The following is a 17408-nucleotide window of genomic DNA, read 5'->3' on the forward strand; positions in this document are numbered from 1 at the left end:
TATATTTTTTATTCAAGCTCTAGCTAATAAAAGATTTAATGATTATCATTTAATCATAAGTTTTTTGCTTAGCAGCACTATTTTGACACCAACTTATCTTTCAATCAATCCATGTTCACATACACCACACCAAATCAAAAACATATTAATTAAAGGAATTTAATTTATAAACCACATGAACCTATCAAATTCATACATTCTAAATTTTTCCACGTCCGATCTACAAATCAACTATATTCAACATATGATATTTAGCATGACTTCTACCTCAACAATATTATGAAATTGAAGTTGACATATAACTGATTCATAGAAGTTTTTTAATTTCGTCATATAACACCAAGACGAAGGCACCACCGGCACCCCTCAAAACATTAGAGAAAGCACCCTTAAAGAAGGCGCCAGGTCCTTCTGTACGGAGAATAGTAGCCCAGCAGTGCAGAGTACTTTTGTATTGACGCTCGTGTACCGGGCGACCAGACTGCATCATCATTCGCCGCCTCACAGTGTCCAAAGGATATGATGTTATACCCGCGATTGTAGTTACTGTCTGAAAAAAAAAACAAAAAAGTTCACTAAACACTATTATTTCGACGTGGGCCCCTCCTAACGCCCCAAATCGCTAGCGTCATTGCGATCGAGAGATAGGTGCGACAAAGACAACGATAGACGCGCATACGTATCACATCGGCATTGAACCCCAAATCAAAAATTTTGTTCATACTGCTCATCATAATGAATTACAAGACCGGTCTATACTAGTAGTAGGACTATTCTACCTCCTTTTTCATTTTTCTGATGAAACCATCCCTAGATATAGCCACGGAGTAGCTTAGTGCCATTTCTTCAAAAAGTGACATTCGTTGTGTATCACATATATTGAATCCAAACACTTTTAATCATTTGTGATAATATTGTCTCGTTAATCGTATTTTTTTTTATTAGTATTAAACAAAAAATTACCTGCGCTATAAGCCAAGTGAAAAATATTGAAGTATTTTTCGGATCTACCAACATTCCTCGAGCAGTATCAAATAATCCAAAATACGTTGCTCGATAAATAATAATACCCTGCACAGATACCACGAATCCTCTGTACCAGCCCATAGGTCCATCTGTTTTTAACGTTTTCATTAAACAATCAACTAGGCCATTAAATTCTTTCGCTTTGCCTTTGCCGACGTCTGCTGCTAATCTTAAAGGATTAATATTGATTTTATACATTGTACTTACTTAATTAAAAAAATTAAAGTGATCAAATACTTTACACACCTGGTTCGAGCGAAATCTAATGGATAGACAAAGCACAAGGACGTCGCGCCTGCAGCACCACCAGAGGCTAAGTTACCCGCAAAATATTTCCAGAACTGGGTGTTTTTGTCGACCCCCTCAAGAAATATTTTTTTGTATACATCCTTAAACGCAAAATTCAACGCTTGCGTGGGAAAATATCGAATAACATTCGCTAAATTTCCTCGCCAAAGTGATCCGATGCCCTGCTCTTTCGGTATGCGAATAAATGCGTCAACAATTCCTAAAAATAATATCATATTTTATATATACACTTAGCAATAAACGTAAGACTTGTGCATTTATTTATTATACCTTTATATCTTTTATCCTCGGCTATCTGTTTCGACACGTGTTGCACTTGCAATATTAACTTCACCCTCTCCATGGGCGCCATTGCAGTTTTAGATACAGCGGCCGATACACCACCTGCGATAAAATCTTTTAGGAAAGCACTGGTGTCGGCCTTACCGCCCTCTTTCTTTTCTTTCGACATGGTGTAAGTTTCTTATATTTATTTGACTTCAAAGATCATCACAGTTGCACGTGTCAATGTTATTTATCGTACTTTTCTCAAAACTTGATACGATAATTTAATTTTACTCTAAAAATATGTGATGATAATAATAAGATTGACAGAAACTTATAAAAGACGGATGGCATACTTTTAAATGTTCAAAATTAGAATAAGTGAAATACAGAAGCGTGATGGCTGGTTATGATAATAAATTTATTTATTTAATAAATGTATATTTTGTTTATTTATTATTTAAAGTGTCAACAATATTTAGGTTTTTTCGATATATATTATTTCATTACATGCTTTGTATTTAAAATTACAATGTTGAAAAAATGTTTCACGACAACAAATTTAAGTGATCTAGAGGAATATGAAGAAACTAGGAAAACACGAGCAATATTATTTAAAACATTACCCGAACGTCCTGAAGGGCTTTTGAATGTTTGGATCTGATACCATTGCACTTCACCTCTTCCCATTCTCGTTATATAGGAATAGATAAGTGCAAGGGAGATAGAAATATAAAATTAATTTAAATTTCCATGATCACTACTTATATTTAGCAGTTGTGCCAACTGCTTTTGCAAATATTGAGACTGATATTTGCAAAAGCAGATAGAGACTGATTCATAAGGAATCAGTCTTAGGCAATATTTGCAATACGTAATATATGTACCTATATTACGTAATATGTAATACGTAACAATAATTACTCAAAAAATACTGGTATGTGCCTTAGCACCACAACACCAAAATGCCACCATAACGCATTTATTTATCGCTGCACCTGCTTTTTGGGTTACTTCTTATTTCCAACAAGATATCTTTGACAGCTAGACGTCCTCGACAAACGTTCAATACTGTAGTAAACGACAGTAAAAATTAAAATTGCAATTGAGTTATAATTCCTAGAAGATGATAAGTAACTGCAATTAAAAGGTTAAAAATATCCAATAGTTATCCTGCATAATAAATGTATTCGATTTTTAAATTAACTTACGAAAACAGGCACTGTTAATATGTCGACATACGCTATCGCAAATAATTTAATCACTGTAATCCCTGTGCCAACCCATCATACTCGTAATTAAAAAAAAACAATAACTTAATTTATCACCAATGGAATAATTAATACGACTCATCTATCCAGTGTTAGAATTTAAATAAAACTACCTGTAATCCATTTGCCAGTACCGCTGTAAGTATTAAGACGTAGTCATTATGAAACAGTCTCGCATCAATTTATAAAGGCTTATCATCATTTTAGAATATTTTAATTTCATATCCATAAGAACTAGATAGATTGTTGATGAATTGCAACTGATGCTATAATACTCATGATATGGTTCACGCGCGAAGTCACGCGTGGTAATATTAAGAGAATAATCTGGAATCTTTCTTACTAAATCATGGAAAAATGGCACTCAATGTTTAGATCAAGAACCTTTACTTAATTGGTTAGAAAGTGCGCTTTGTTATTATTATCTTATCTATCATAACGACTGATGAAATCTTATTTTAATCCTGAGACTAAAGTTAAATCCAAAGTATTGCGAAATACGAATTCCGTCGGTTGGAAAACTTACGGTATTGTTATTTAGATTATTCAGCGATATGTAATACATTTATCGCATTTAAGCATTTATTCATTTTTCTAATATTAGATATGATGAAAATCCCTACAAACTTTCATCTCAATACAGAGTGGCATCCATTTAGCCACCCTCAGCAGATAACTTTTGAATAATCCTTCCTGAGAACTTCGGTTCGAAAAAAAATAATGAGCAATATTTCATCCCGTTAGACTACTTGGGCTGTGTATTGTCAGTCATTTTAATTAAATTTTACTAAATAGATGATGTAATGGCAACGTAACTTAAAGTCGGTTTTTGTCACTCGCCTTGTTTATACATAACATATAACGTGTTGTAGTAATATATTGCGGCGGCTGCAATTCTACATATATTATGTATATCCTTATCAAACGTCCAATGACGAATAAGCAATACGAGAAATTGTAAACATTGCTCTTATTGTGACGCAACGAACTAATCCAACGTGTATAATGAATAATCAAATAACGATAACATCCCAAGAGTTTTGAAATGCCATTCAGAAAATCATGAGCCAGTGCTGATATACTTTATCTAATTTTAAGTTAAGAGAGATTTGGCGGAACAACTTAAATTGCACGTAGTGTACAGTATGTACAGGACTTGTCAACTAAAATTGTATGAATGTGTTTGAATGCAATTGGACCAGTTAGCTAGTTAGTTGCTCGATTTTCCGAATCAATCGGCAATAAACCAGTTTAAGCACTTCGTTACTGGAGAACATTAAATGAATGATGACATAAGAATTTAGGAACCCAGCTTTTTTACAAATTGCCAAATTTTTTGAATGAATTGGATAATATAACCGCGTATAAAATAAAAAATTAAAATAATATTAAATTGTAACTTGTGCAAGCTCGATAAATAATAACTACAAAAAAATAATCTAAAAATCTCTTATAAAAATGTAATGTATGTTTTTTTTTAAATGGACAGAATGTCTATTATACCTTTGTGATTTAATATAATTACAATCTATAATGAAGCTGAATTCTAAAAATAAATATAAATAAATAAAAACATGTAAATAAAATAAGGGAACTTACTCAAAATAATTTATATTTAGTTACAAAACACTAGTATATATTGGGTGACATTTGTGAATAAACCCGTGCAACATTCATTCGCGATAGTAACCTATCTAGCAAGCATTCAAAATATAAAAGTGACATATACGATGATATCATTATAAAGTTATAAAAATTTGTACCTACAAGATGTCAATATAAGGATGAGTAAAATCAGAGAGCTCTGTTTTAAAAAATATGTATATTAAGCATTAAATACTTGTGGTAAATTTCACAATTTTATGCATACAATCTAAAAAGACAAGAAAATCTATCATCTCTAGAAGTGTTGATTTGAAAGAAGCTTAACTTTAATAAGGTGTTTAAGACGGCTGTTACATGAACACTATGATAACTAATTATTTATTTAACTATTTATTGCTTTATTTGCGAAATTTGGCAGCATTATCTGCATTATCTTGTAGAATTTTCGATTTCAGGTGGTCCTTGTATTTCAGAATACCTCCCTGCCACTTCGTTACGGTGCCGTTTTCACAGATCCAAATTTCTTCCGCCACCTGCGTATAACATTAACATTATTACATAGAACTTACTTCGTTTTATTTTATTTACTGTATTTAGGCAGATTCGCAAATGTACCAACACCTTGGAAACAAGATATTATAATCCTTGTGATTAGTTTTTTAATTGCATGAAAATGGTTTACTTAATCCAAGTATGATTAGTTGGTTGTAGACAAAATCTTGATTATTGTGTTCAAAATAATGTCATGTGACCTGAGCTATCAAACAGTCGTCGTGGCCACCTATTTACTTAAACTTATAATGTAATATACAATATAAGGTTACCTGGTTGATCAGCCTGAAGTCGTGGCTGACTAACACCATGCCACCATCGAAATCATTGATAGCATCCGCGAGAGCGTCGATGGTCTCCATGTCGAGATGGTTAGTAGGTTCGTCCATCAACAGCAGATGCGGGGTCTGCCACGCGAGCCAAGCGAACACGACGCGACACCGCTGCCCGTCGGACAGCTGACGCATTGGACACACCTGCCAAAGGTTTATTCGTTTAGTTATTACAAATCACCAATCTATTGTCATATATATATTGGTCATCAGACTGAGGCAACTCTCTTTAGGAATGCTTAAAACTGATACATGCTCTAACAAAACGTTTTTATACCTTTAAAAGCTGACTTCATTATTCTACTCAATTGAAACCACACGACTCATCGTTTTAGTTGTGATGTCATCATCGGATAAGTTTACTAGACTTTTAAACATATTGTAAATTTATTATAATTATTATTTATACATAGTATAAAACAAAGTCGCTTACCGCTGTCTGTCCCTGTGTATGCTTAGATCTTTAAAATTACAGATCGGATTTTGATGCAGTTTTTTTTAATAGATAGATCGATTCAAAAATAAGGTTGTTATGTATAATACATGCACAATATTGTGAACAAAATACTGATAATTTTAGAGGTTTCTGAAGTGATGTCGTAAATAAACACATTTTTGCGCTTACATTGCAAACACTGGCTGAACCGTACGAAATAGATTAAAATAATGTACTACATATTGTACACCTTAAAAAGGTCTTTGAGAAGGAATATCAACTTCAGCAAATAATATAAACATGTGTTTACAAATTCAAAGTACTGTCAATTTCATTTACATTCATTATCAATTAGTTTCTCATGGCACTATTGTTACTATAAATGTCAGTCACGTGAGCAAACATTTTTAAATTATGTTCGCAAAAAAAAATAGAGATCCAATTAAAAAGAAGCTATCATACCTGCTGTCTACCAGTCAATCCATAACGTCCAATAATTTTTCTCATCTCCTCTCTCTCCCGCACCTCCGGGAACTCCTTAAGCATGTAATCCAATGGAGAAAGGTCGAGATCAAGCAACTCGTGCAGGTGCTGGTGGTAACGACCGATCCTCAAGTGAGAGTTTTTACGGATCATACCCGTTGATGGTACAAGCTGAAAGAAAGATTTAAGTAATTAGTATTTGCATTTTGATAAATAATAATTGAATAATAAATTGAGCACCCAAATCTACTTTTTTTAATTCCTCATTTAGAATGTGTTAAATAATTAAATAAAAACAATTGAATATAATAACGCAAAATCGACTCACATCCCCATAGAGTAGTTTAAGAAGTGTCGACTTGCCGGCTCCATTGGGTCCCACAAGAGCAAGCCGGGTATCTAGATCGATACCAAACTCCAGATTTTTGTAAATCCAAGGTCCGCTGTCTGTATACCTGAATGATACGTTCTGAAACAATTCAATATTTTTTACATTTCTTCAACGATATTTTAATCTATTAATGTATTACATAAACATTTATCACAAAAAATCAAAACCTACTGAGCCTCTATACTAATATTATAACTGTAACTTTAGGAGAAGACTGATTATCCTAACACAGGTTATTTAATTAGCCTAGCTATGACAGCCAGTACTTGTTCTGTGTTTCGTTTGATAACTATGTTATAATACACTGAGACTTATTATTCTAGATCAACCATGTAATTGTTTATAAAGATGTATGTGTAATAAATGAAAAAATATAATTGCTCTGTCTATCTCTTGCACTTTTACAGGCAAACCAACCAACTGAATTTGATGAAATTTGAAAGGACTCTTTATGCCTAACACCTTACAACCAACGAGTCAAGCCACAGACAAATAGTAAAAAAATTAAAGTACAAACCTGAACCATAATAACGGGGGGCGGAACCTTTCCACAAGAGGGAAAGTAGAAGTTCAGTATTTTGTCATCAATTACTTTTTCAGTTAAACCTTGGGCGACCATCTTAGCCAGTGTTTTCTCCTTGGACTGAGCTTGACGAGCCAGTTTGGCGGAACCGTGACCAAACCGCGCGATATAGTTCTATTAGAAACAAATAAATGTACATTAGTATATAAATATATTGATTATCATTTTATATTATATACTTACTTCACGAATCCCAAGTTATATGCTAGAAACATAATATAGAGCACAAATAAACTTTCTATTCAAATACCTGTATTAGTTTTATACCAATTTCACTTTCAGTATAATATCAATTAAAAATAATTGATTAGAACATTGTTATAAATATATAGTATATGTATATATAATATATAAATAGTAAAAGCATAAGAAAAACACCTTCATATGCGCGATCTGGTCTTGTTCCCAGTTGTACTGTTTCATCTGGTTTTCGAGGAGTTCCATACGCGTGCGCACAAATGCTTCATAGTTACCTGTGTAGTATTTGAGCCTTCTCTTGCTCATGTGAATGATGTTTGTGCACACACCATTCAGGAAATCCTGAGAGTGGGATATGAGTACCAAGATTCGCTTGTATCTATAAAATAAAGTATTTTATCGTAGTGACACAGTAAAAAAACTAGTTATTTCAATAAAAAAAAAGTTTGCGGATTAATCACATGTTGTTATTTAAAAAATCAGTGAAATAAAGCGATACTTAATTATTACTATTGAGATCTAACAAATAAGCACAAAACTCAGGGCCTGATTTAAAGGTTTTTAGTAGGTGGCCAGATTAAAATTTAGATTTGGACACCGGGTAAATGCTCAGGGCAGAACTACTGAGGCTCTATTAAGAAAATAGTAAAAGACTAATTGAGAATACAAGGAAATTCTCTAAAATGTTTACCGATTTAATGATTCTCAACTAGCAACTCTTTTTATTACAATTATTTTTCAATTGCCCACCCATGAGGTCAGAGCAGTTATGTCCGTGTATACTGTATAATAATTATTGCGCAATACCCTTTAATCCCATAACATGAATCTATGTTGATTCTCTTGCAAAAGTATTAGAAATTAATAAAGATTTAACATAATTAGAAGTGTGATGATAATTCTTTTAGTTACAAGGCAGAATTTATCATTATCATGTTCTGGACCTCTACTGCATAACTGTTTTTTTTAATAGTTCAATTAGATAATATTTCATTAATTGAAACTGCAAGTAAAAATGGTAAAAGAATGACTAATAATCTTAATACGGCAAATATCAAATAAAATCTTCATAATTTTACTGTCCAAGAGAGACTAACCAACAGTGTAGGACACATTAAAGGGCACAAATATGTTTAGAAATGTAGGTGCACTCTCTTTTCCCTTACTCTCATAATCTGATAAAATAAGAGTTCAGGCTTGCTTTCTTTAGGCGTGTTTACATGCATGCAGGCAAGTTCACATAAACACCGCTGATTTCCTGAGATCAGGCTTTTGCAGAAAAACATAAAGCCATAAAAAATTGCTTTTACGAAGCACTTTATACTCTACCGATTTTTATGCTCCGGGCGGCTAGTGAGAATTTCTCTATAGAAGTACTCCATAAATTTTATTTGCGGCATTATAAGTAGCTAGCCAGGGAGACAGTAAGCCCATATTTGCTTATAGTTCTTTCTACTCACAAAGTTAATCGATGATTATAGATAAATAATCTATATACATAAAAAGCAGCCCCTGACTTCTATTGCTACACAATTAACTTGTTTTTCATTCAAATTTGGAGGACACTGTTATAAAGATGCGTATTAATCATGGAATTCGATTAAGAGGGAGATTTATTGAGCAGCACAATCACAAACAACATATTTTTAGCACACCAGTCACCAAGACATACAAGAAATAAAATCATATCGGTCTTTGCAATAAGCCAAACATTTCTCACTAAAAATGTAAACATAATTAATGTCTTTTCACTTTCTGCGCGAGAAACCGCGACGGTAGTGCTAGTTAAAAATAATACAAACTGCTTTAGTTCCTCTTCGAGCCAGACGCAGGCGTCGAGATCGAGATGGTTGGTCGGCTCGTCAAGTAGCAGCAAGTGCGGCTTCACGTACAGCGCGCGAGCCAACGCTATACGCATACGCCAACCTGATAACAGATTGTAAACATCAAATTATAACAATCGATTGTCAAATGAAATGAGTCATTGCTAAAGCTAGGCAACGTAACATAGCGCCTATTTACTAATAAATTCAATAAATACAATATCTGAAATATATTACTTCTTTCCTATTTCATCTTTTCAGTCTTACTTATTAAATATGAATTCACTTTAAACAATGTATAACGGTGTATAGTTACATATAATTCTCCAAAAAAATTTCAAATTTTAGAAATGAATTGTAAGGCCGTTAAGATTTGGTATAGAAAAAATAATACGATGCATTAATTAGCATGTCAAAAGACAATGATTATGACGGGTATAGTCGTAATTTTACCTCCAGAGAAGTCTTTAGTCGCTTTCTGTTGCATCTCTTTTGTGAAACCGAGACCGTGTAGAATGTTAGCGGCGCGGGCCTCCGCAGTGTCCGCGCTCAAGTCATCCAAACGATCGTACACGTCCAACAATTGCTCTTGAGCCTCTGTTAAAATAATATTAATTTAGCATTATTCCATTTGTTATGCTTTTGTTTTTTTTTCCTATGATTGGAAACTTAAAAATAAACTATAAGTCTAAATATTGTATTAATGTTAGAATTGTCTATTGCTTGGTTATGCTGCGATTGGGTTTGAAATATTTTTTCTAATAAAAATCTTAAAATGAATAAAAGTCATTATTTCGCCACATAGATATCCGTTGTCAATGATATAGTCTGTTTATTAATGTAACCTTTTATTACAAATTCATTGAATTACTAATTTTGCATATAAAATATTTTATTTTACAATCTCTTGTTATATAACAAAGCGATTAGTTCGTGGTCATATCAAATAAATAATACTAGAATTCAATAATGTTGAGTACAGTCTTATCCCAGATTCTCAGCAAATATAATATACTAATTCACAAGATACACAAATAAACGATTTTATAACAATGTTATGTGAAACATCTATTGGCGCGCCTTGTGTGTAAAACTGACTCATCGTGCACCTCTCTTCGCTACCGCTCTCTACTCCATTGTGTGTGTGGCTATATAGTTCGTTGTATTAAAATAATAAGAAAAATGTAATGATTTCATTCACGAAACTCATGTTATTTTTTTTGGTTTTATTCTCATTTATTTAAGGGTTTTGGTCACCCCGAAATTGTCTCCTTTTTAAACAACCTTAGATTTTACAATATACCAACCTTTTCAAACTACTTCCGTAACAAAAAATCTAAACCTAAGTCGAAGTACCTAAAAATGCATTTTTTTTATGTTTTGATTAGATTGGCTTTAATTTGAACTGTTATCTTTATATATGGACAAGCATTAAAATAAGGTCCTTACCATCATCTTCACTTTGGGCTAACTCCTCAGCGAGTTTTTCGAGTTGAATCCTTTCTTCATCCACCTCCATTACACACTGCAAGGCAGTTTTATCGGAGGCGGGCATTTCTCGGGTCAAATGAAAAATATCGATGTGTTGCGGTATAGGCACTTCACGGCGTCCCAGCGCAGCCAATAAAGATGATTTTCCTATGATAACAATATTTGTTAATTAAACTTGTTACTTTTAACATATTATTTATTTCTTATTATTTTTTTTACTAGCAACCCGCTTTTCCTATTACTTCACATTCTAAACGATAAAAATATTTATAGCATTTATGTATACATTTAATCAATTTCACATATTAGTTTATTACACTAATATATAACATACATCTCTAATATGTTGCACAAAAGGCATAAATACAATCTATTTAAAGTGTTGTGTTCAAGCAAGCACGAGATTGAAAAATAAAAAACAATTATCAGGTCGATAGTAGCTACTTTCTTTCGCAACTTATACAAACAAAATTCGCAATTGTGACGGCAACATTCTAAATTGAAACAGATATTTCATCATCATTTCGCGTCACAGTTCATAAGACGCAAAAGCTTTGTATTAAGAACAAAAAGAAAGAAATAGATATAGCAATTGTAGACAAGATATTTCGCAAAAGCCATATTATATAACAATATTCCATAAATATATTTGCCCTTATTTTAAATCAGATATAATGATAAGAATTTTAACCATATTTGTAAAAAACAGTTCGCATTACACCATGGTTATTATTTAGTAAATGGTGAACACTAAACTGTACAATAATTAAAAGGTAATGCATATCAATGGTTACAATACAATATCTGCTACACCCACAATTATAGTTTCTTCAAAGCTATTTTTCATAATCGATGGAACTTCATGGAAACTTCAAACTAAACTACCATGAATATTTAAAGGGTTAATTCAAAACATGCCATGAACAGACATCTGATTCCACATGCCTGACTTATTGCTGACTTACATATTTTAGTAGCAATTAGAGCATTATTACCAATTGTAAAAAGAAAGTACATTTTTATCTACATGATAATTTTTTTTTTGTGTTTGAAATGCATTATGTTGTTTATAATAAATAAAAAATGTATTTTTTTTTCCATTGTAAGACCCACAACTTCAAATATATATACTTTTTGATTAGGTATTACTTTTCTGCAATGATATGATTTAGACTTACAGATTTATAAAATTAATCAAATTATAAATCTACTTTAACTGGATTAAAAATCAAAGCTTTTGACAAAAAAGATTTTCACTAATGAAACTTTTACATGAAACTTATCATATTTTATAATAGAACTGTACATTTAACCAGCTTGTTTTCTTCTCATTATCATATATTTTTATTCAAGAGGAAAACATGAACCAATAAATAGTAGTTAAAGTGATAACATTTCCATATCACAGATTAAATAATAATAATTAAATTTACATAAGAATTATAAACCTAGATGTTATGTATCTAGGGTGTAATACATATTGTAACATATAGGTACCCACCACATCCATTAAGTCCAACAAGACCATATCTTCGACCACAATTGAGTTCAAGTAAGGTGTCCTGGAGCAACTCACTACCATAGAAAGTAATTGAAAAATTAGCTATCTTAATGTCTCTTGAACGAGGGTGCACAGCAAGGGAGCCAGTACAGGACCGTGCTTCCGAATTCATTTTGGCCTCAGCTTCTAACTTTAAGCATAATGCCTCTGAAAAAACCGTATATGTCAAGGGCCAACTTTTTCTATTTAATAATAATAAACAAAATACTTAAATTATTTATTTTTATAACATAGAAGATTTAAGCTTTAATGATAGTTAAAACCAATATTTCTGTTTGGTAAACTATATCTTAACTTTATGAGTAATTGTTTTAAAAAAAAAACATAATTGGATGTTACCTTCAGCGGTCAGCTCTCGGTCTTCTTTAATACCGTTGGTTGATCCATTGGTCTCCTCATTAGTTACTCTCGCTACAGGCTTTTTGTTCCTATTACTAGCCTGTTCTTTTTTCTTTTGTTGCGCACGTTTCTTTGCGTCTGACGGCATTGTGTTGATAGGTTAGACCTAAGTAATTATAAAAATTCCATTTAATATTGCACGTGAACAACTCGTGTCGACTTCAAAGTGATTTTAATAGACTAAAGCATTACATTACAGTTACATTTTTTACTTCACTTCACTTTTTATACTTTGATTTTCAAGAAATTACCCGTATTCCCTTATTAAATGAGTCTACAGACAGAAGATTGTTAGAAGTAACTTTGATAGCGTAATTTATGAAATTAATGAATACCTAATAATTTTATGCGATGCTAAGCAAGTTGACAGCGTCTACACGTGCAGCTAAGCGAAGAAAAGAAAGACAATTTAAACGAAGCATTGACGGTCTGTGAGTATTCGACTTTGACATTAACAGCTGGAAAATGAATGCGCATGTAAGTTAAAGTGACCAATGGGGTACGCATATTAAGTTTGATTAAATTTTTTGAAACATATTATTGGTCCAAGTTTTCTATTGTAGGATATTTTAGTATGCCAAACTTTTAACATGTTTTTCGAGATGTTTTTACTTTAAATTTATTAATATATTTACGATTTGTAAAAATAACACGAGATTAATATATATTTATTATTTTTTAAATAAATCGAATATATAGAATAATATTTATTGTTTTCAGTTGTTAAAACCGAATTCGAAAAAAAGGCAGATTTAAATCTGCAAAATTTATTGTACCTGTTGTTCCAAATTCCTTACATAGCAGGCTTGAAGCGAAATATAAAATACTCGGCTGGAATAAAATGTTCAGCCAAAGCTCTATCGAATTTAAAATTAATTATTATGTACTGCAATCAGTTTAAAAATTAATGACAAAATAATATTAAAAATAAATGTATAAAATTACATAAAATCAAAAATGAATAGCATTTAAAGTGTAGGTAGAGACAAAAATTATAAAACCATTGAAGCACCGAAAATGCTTTAATATTTTCATCCATAGATTTAAATGGGGCTAAATGTGCAAATTTTAGCAAGTTTTAATAAAATTACTTTTGATTGCAATTATGTCTTAGGTAATATAATAATGTAAGGGCCTTTCTTTTTTATGCAATATTTTCGAGATACCATTTGGTGACAGTGCTACCAACTCTGAAAATAATTAGTTTAAATTTAGTAAATTGATGTAAAATCGTTTGCAATAAATGAGGTTTTTGATTAATAATTATTATTTTTCTTATATATATGATTATTTGATGTTATTAGCGATAAATAAGATAAGTAATAACTACTACTTCAGAGACAAAATACAGTGACAGTATAATTGAGTCATGGCCGACTCACGACTGCAGCCTGTTGACAGGTGAGTGACATGTGATGTATAACAACCTGTACAATTGTACATACTAACAAGCAAACAAATTAGTAGGTATGTACGTACTTAAAATTAAAATCTAGTTCTGAATCTGTTTATCTGAATAGTTTCTTACTTAACTTATGCCCAGTAGACGAACATTACGCGGCTATATGAGAAAAACTATAACAAAAAGTAAAGTAATACAGCCTTTAGGCCAGTTAATAGATCATAGAATCGATAGATTCTACGTTACCCATAATATTATGTTTGTGCTAGTAGCTAGTAATTAAAAATTAATCAATATGTGTTTAATAAAATAGCACACCCAAAAATTACTTTCGTCAAAAATTTTTTTTTGAATTTAGGATACTCTCGCGCTCTAGTCCCTTATGATGAGCCAGTAGTATATATTTCGTTGCTATATATTATTGATATTAAAATATGTCTATTAATGCGCCTGAGTCCAAGACCGATTCGTGTCCCGTGACGGCAAACGCTATGATTGGTGAAGCTCCCTTTTGCCGTCATGCACTCTATCTATCGCGCTCTACTCCCGTGAGTGTGTGACGAATTTAAGTACTATGTACTTCGTTGCTATATTCTATTATAATAATAAAAAAATATATTTATTTTAATATCGAAACTTTGCATTTATTTATTTATTGACGTCCTATTTTAATCCTTAACTCTGGTTTTATTGAATTATAAATTCATTCAGTAGCCATCAATTTCAGAGTTTCCAAATTCAGTCCCGTGGACTTGCCATTTTACTCATGATTTTATTATAAAGACTATGTAAGTTGACAATTTCATTTCGTCAAAATTGTCATCGAAATAATTCAATTTCACAAACGAGGTTCACAATGTGACAACTAGTCAATATTAAATTATTGATTAAACCTTGTTCGGCGCCTTTGACCTTTCAAGAACACAAAATCGTTGCTCCACCCAATACGATGGCGATGTAGATGATGCGTTTTATTAATTATTCATTTATCTATGAATCACCGGATCACTCCAGTCTCCAACATTACTTACCAGTGTCTCCTTTATTGCTTAAACCAATTTAAAATTTTGTACAGGTTTTTTTATTCTAATACGAAATGATAATATCATATGATAATATATTATACTTAACTTATTATTTTGTTCAAGCGAATGGACCACAAAGTTTACTCCCAAGGTTAATGGCACATTGGCTATGTAAGGAATGGTTAAATATTTCTTACAGCACCAATGTCTATGGGCAGAGGGGACCACTCACCACTAGGTGGCCCATTCGCCCTTCCGCCTACCTAAGCTTTAAAAAAGAAAAGTCAAGTTTATAATTATAACAAAGACACAATAAATTATATAATTTAAAAAATGTCGTCATGCAATCTTTTATTAAATGTTTTAAAAAGTATTGTACGGAGTTGAAAGAGCCATTACTAAAAAACACTTATATCGTATGAACATTACATTTGTATCGATGCCAATCGCAACCAATGTCATGTCACCTCCCATCGCATCGAAGCTTAAATCAGGCAGTGCCGCATGCATTAATTAGCACGTTATTGTCCAGCTGGGGCTTTTTACAATTACTTTTTTAACTAGCAATGTTAAAGTCCTGCGGGGCTGGAATTTTATGCGTCGGTTCAGTTCTGATGACAAAGCGTTACTGTGGTTGCGAAGACCTGATTCTACACCTAGATTGTTTCCTGGTAATGAAACTCTTCAACTTTAACTAATAATAAACTAATATACTTCGTATGTGACATTGTATTATTATCATTATAAAGTGTAGCCTTATTTAACTAATAATTCAATACTAATAATAATAAGATAGACTCTATTTCACGAAGGCGCACTTCACTTTCTTTCGCGAAGTGAAAGCGCGGGGTACGAGTAGCTCAACACAAGAATTCCTCTCAACGTCGTATAATAATTATGATTTTAAGTAATTTTAAGTCATCGGATAAGTTACATGATCATAGTTTCACTTTCACCTTAAACCAATCGAAAATATATATGGGTGTAGCAAAAAAAAAATACGTTGTCACACATAATGTTGATCAACATTGTATTTCAACCACTACCATTTTAAAGAAAGCTTCTTTTCAAATAAAGTGACGGTTGAGCCAGTTAACGCTGTACACGTATATACTTATGTAAACGAGTACGTTGAAAAATTAGAAGAGGAGTAATTGTAACAATTTGATTTAGTTGAATAATGGGGGAATCAAATTATTCTGATAAAAGCACCTTTTTTTTGTTTAACGAGGAGGAAATGTATTTATGCATGCCGCCCGGTCGGGGGACCGGGACGGGTATGTGGGACCCAACTGGGATCTAATGCCCCGTGCCAGGGCACGCTAATGCTAATGCCCTGTTCTACCCATTAAAACCATCCTCGGGTTTCCACCATGCCACCGAGTGGTAAGGCCACGGGATCGCCAAGGGCATGAACCGCGACCCCACCAGTGGCAGCTGCCGTAAGGCGGCTGAATATTCATGGAAAGCGTGCCTAGTGCGCGCCTTCCCCCTCATGCTCCACGTGGGAAGGAATATATAGCAGTCAAGTTTATTTTCTAATGTGTTCCGTATTTTTAAACACTTAGAATGCTTGGATACCTTTGGCGAGATGACTGTAACCATATTTATGACGGTTTGACTGAAACGATCTATATGACATTTTACACGTTACTCGACCTTTTGAGCGAGTATTTGTGTTTGTACCGATATTATTGACTTTTTGGTTGCGTTGCGTTTGGTTTATTTGAATACCCTGAGCGTCTCTAATTATATGACGCTGACTGTACAATGACTATCACTGATTCTATCTAAGTGATCAATGTTACTGTGAATTTGTATAACATTGTTGTAAATATATTATGACGCAATTGTGAGTATTCCTACTTTATTAAAAACATCCCGATGGGAGTCTCTAGCTCTAAGATTATAAATATATGTAAGCCTTACATTCGAACTTTTTTCAATGTTTTTATGGTATTTGTTAGAAAAATATTTCTGTCGTTTTTATAAGAGCATTTGAAAATAAAAAACCTAAATAATAGATTACACACATGTATATATTACTACTATAAAATACATTTTCTTACCCGTTTTATCAGTTGTAATAAATGGACCTTAGGTTCGGTAGCAAGATAATTTTTAGGTGAAATTGGCATAAACACGCGATGAGGCGATTGGTGCTTAAACCACGACCATTTGGTTGGATATAGTGCCGTATCGACCGCTACTTCGAACCCCTTGTTGCCCGGACCGAGAAGGCAGTAGGTGCCATGCA

At 32.6% G+C, this 17408-nt stretch overlaps 2 protein-coding genes across 3 annotated transcripts; both read right to left on the reverse strand.

The window, feature by feature from the left end:
* Nucleotides 1-208: 208 nt before the first annotated feature.
* LOC125076173 (ADP,ATP carrier protein-like) lies at nt 209-4528 on the reverse strand. 2 transcript variants are annotated; one of them, XM_047688174.1, is made up of 5 exons: nt 4470-4528; nt 1606-1719; nt 1273-1534; nt 964-1195; nt 209-550 (listed from the first exon to the last, which is right to left on the reverse strand). In XM_047688174.1, the coding sequence occupies exons 2-5, from the start codon at nt 1685-1687 to the stop codon at nt 308-310; spliced, it is 819 nt and encodes a 272-aa protein (XP_047544130.1). In that variant the 5' UTR covers nt 1688-1719; nt 4470-4528; the 3' UTR covers nt 209-307. The 2 variants fall into 2 exon arrangements, with proteins under 2 accessions (XP_047544130.1, XP_047544129.1); XM_047688173.1 differs by lacking the exon at nt 4470-4528 and having other exon boundaries at nt 1606-1914.
* A 145-nt stretch (nt 4529-4673) lies between these two features.
* LOC125076171 (ATP-binding cassette sub-family F member 2) lies at nt 4674-13168 on the reverse strand. Its single transcript, XM_047688169.1, has 12 exons — nt 13060-13168; nt 12665-12830; nt 12266-12472; nt 10723-10911; nt 9727-9870; nt 9253-9376; nt 7631-7829; nt 7187-7366; nt 6607-6747; nt 6258-6449; nt 5300-5503; nt 4674-5008 (listed from the first exon to the last, which is right to left on the reverse strand). The coding sequence occupies exons 2-12, from the start codon at nt 12810-12812 to the stop codon at nt 4874-4876; spliced, it is 1863 nt and encodes a 620-aa protein (XP_047544125.1). The 5' UTR covers nt 12813-12830; nt 13060-13168; the 3' UTR covers nt 4674-4873.
* Nucleotides 13169-17408: the final 4240 nt, after the last annotated feature.

Source organism: Vanessa atalanta, chromosome Z (genome assembly GCF_905147765.1).
Source record: "Vanessa atalanta chromosome Z, ilVanAtal1.2, whole genome shotgun sequence".
In the NCBI taxonomy this organism is placed as follows: Eukaryota; Metazoa; Arthropoda; class Insecta; order Lepidoptera; family Nymphalidae; genus Vanessa; species Vanessa atalanta.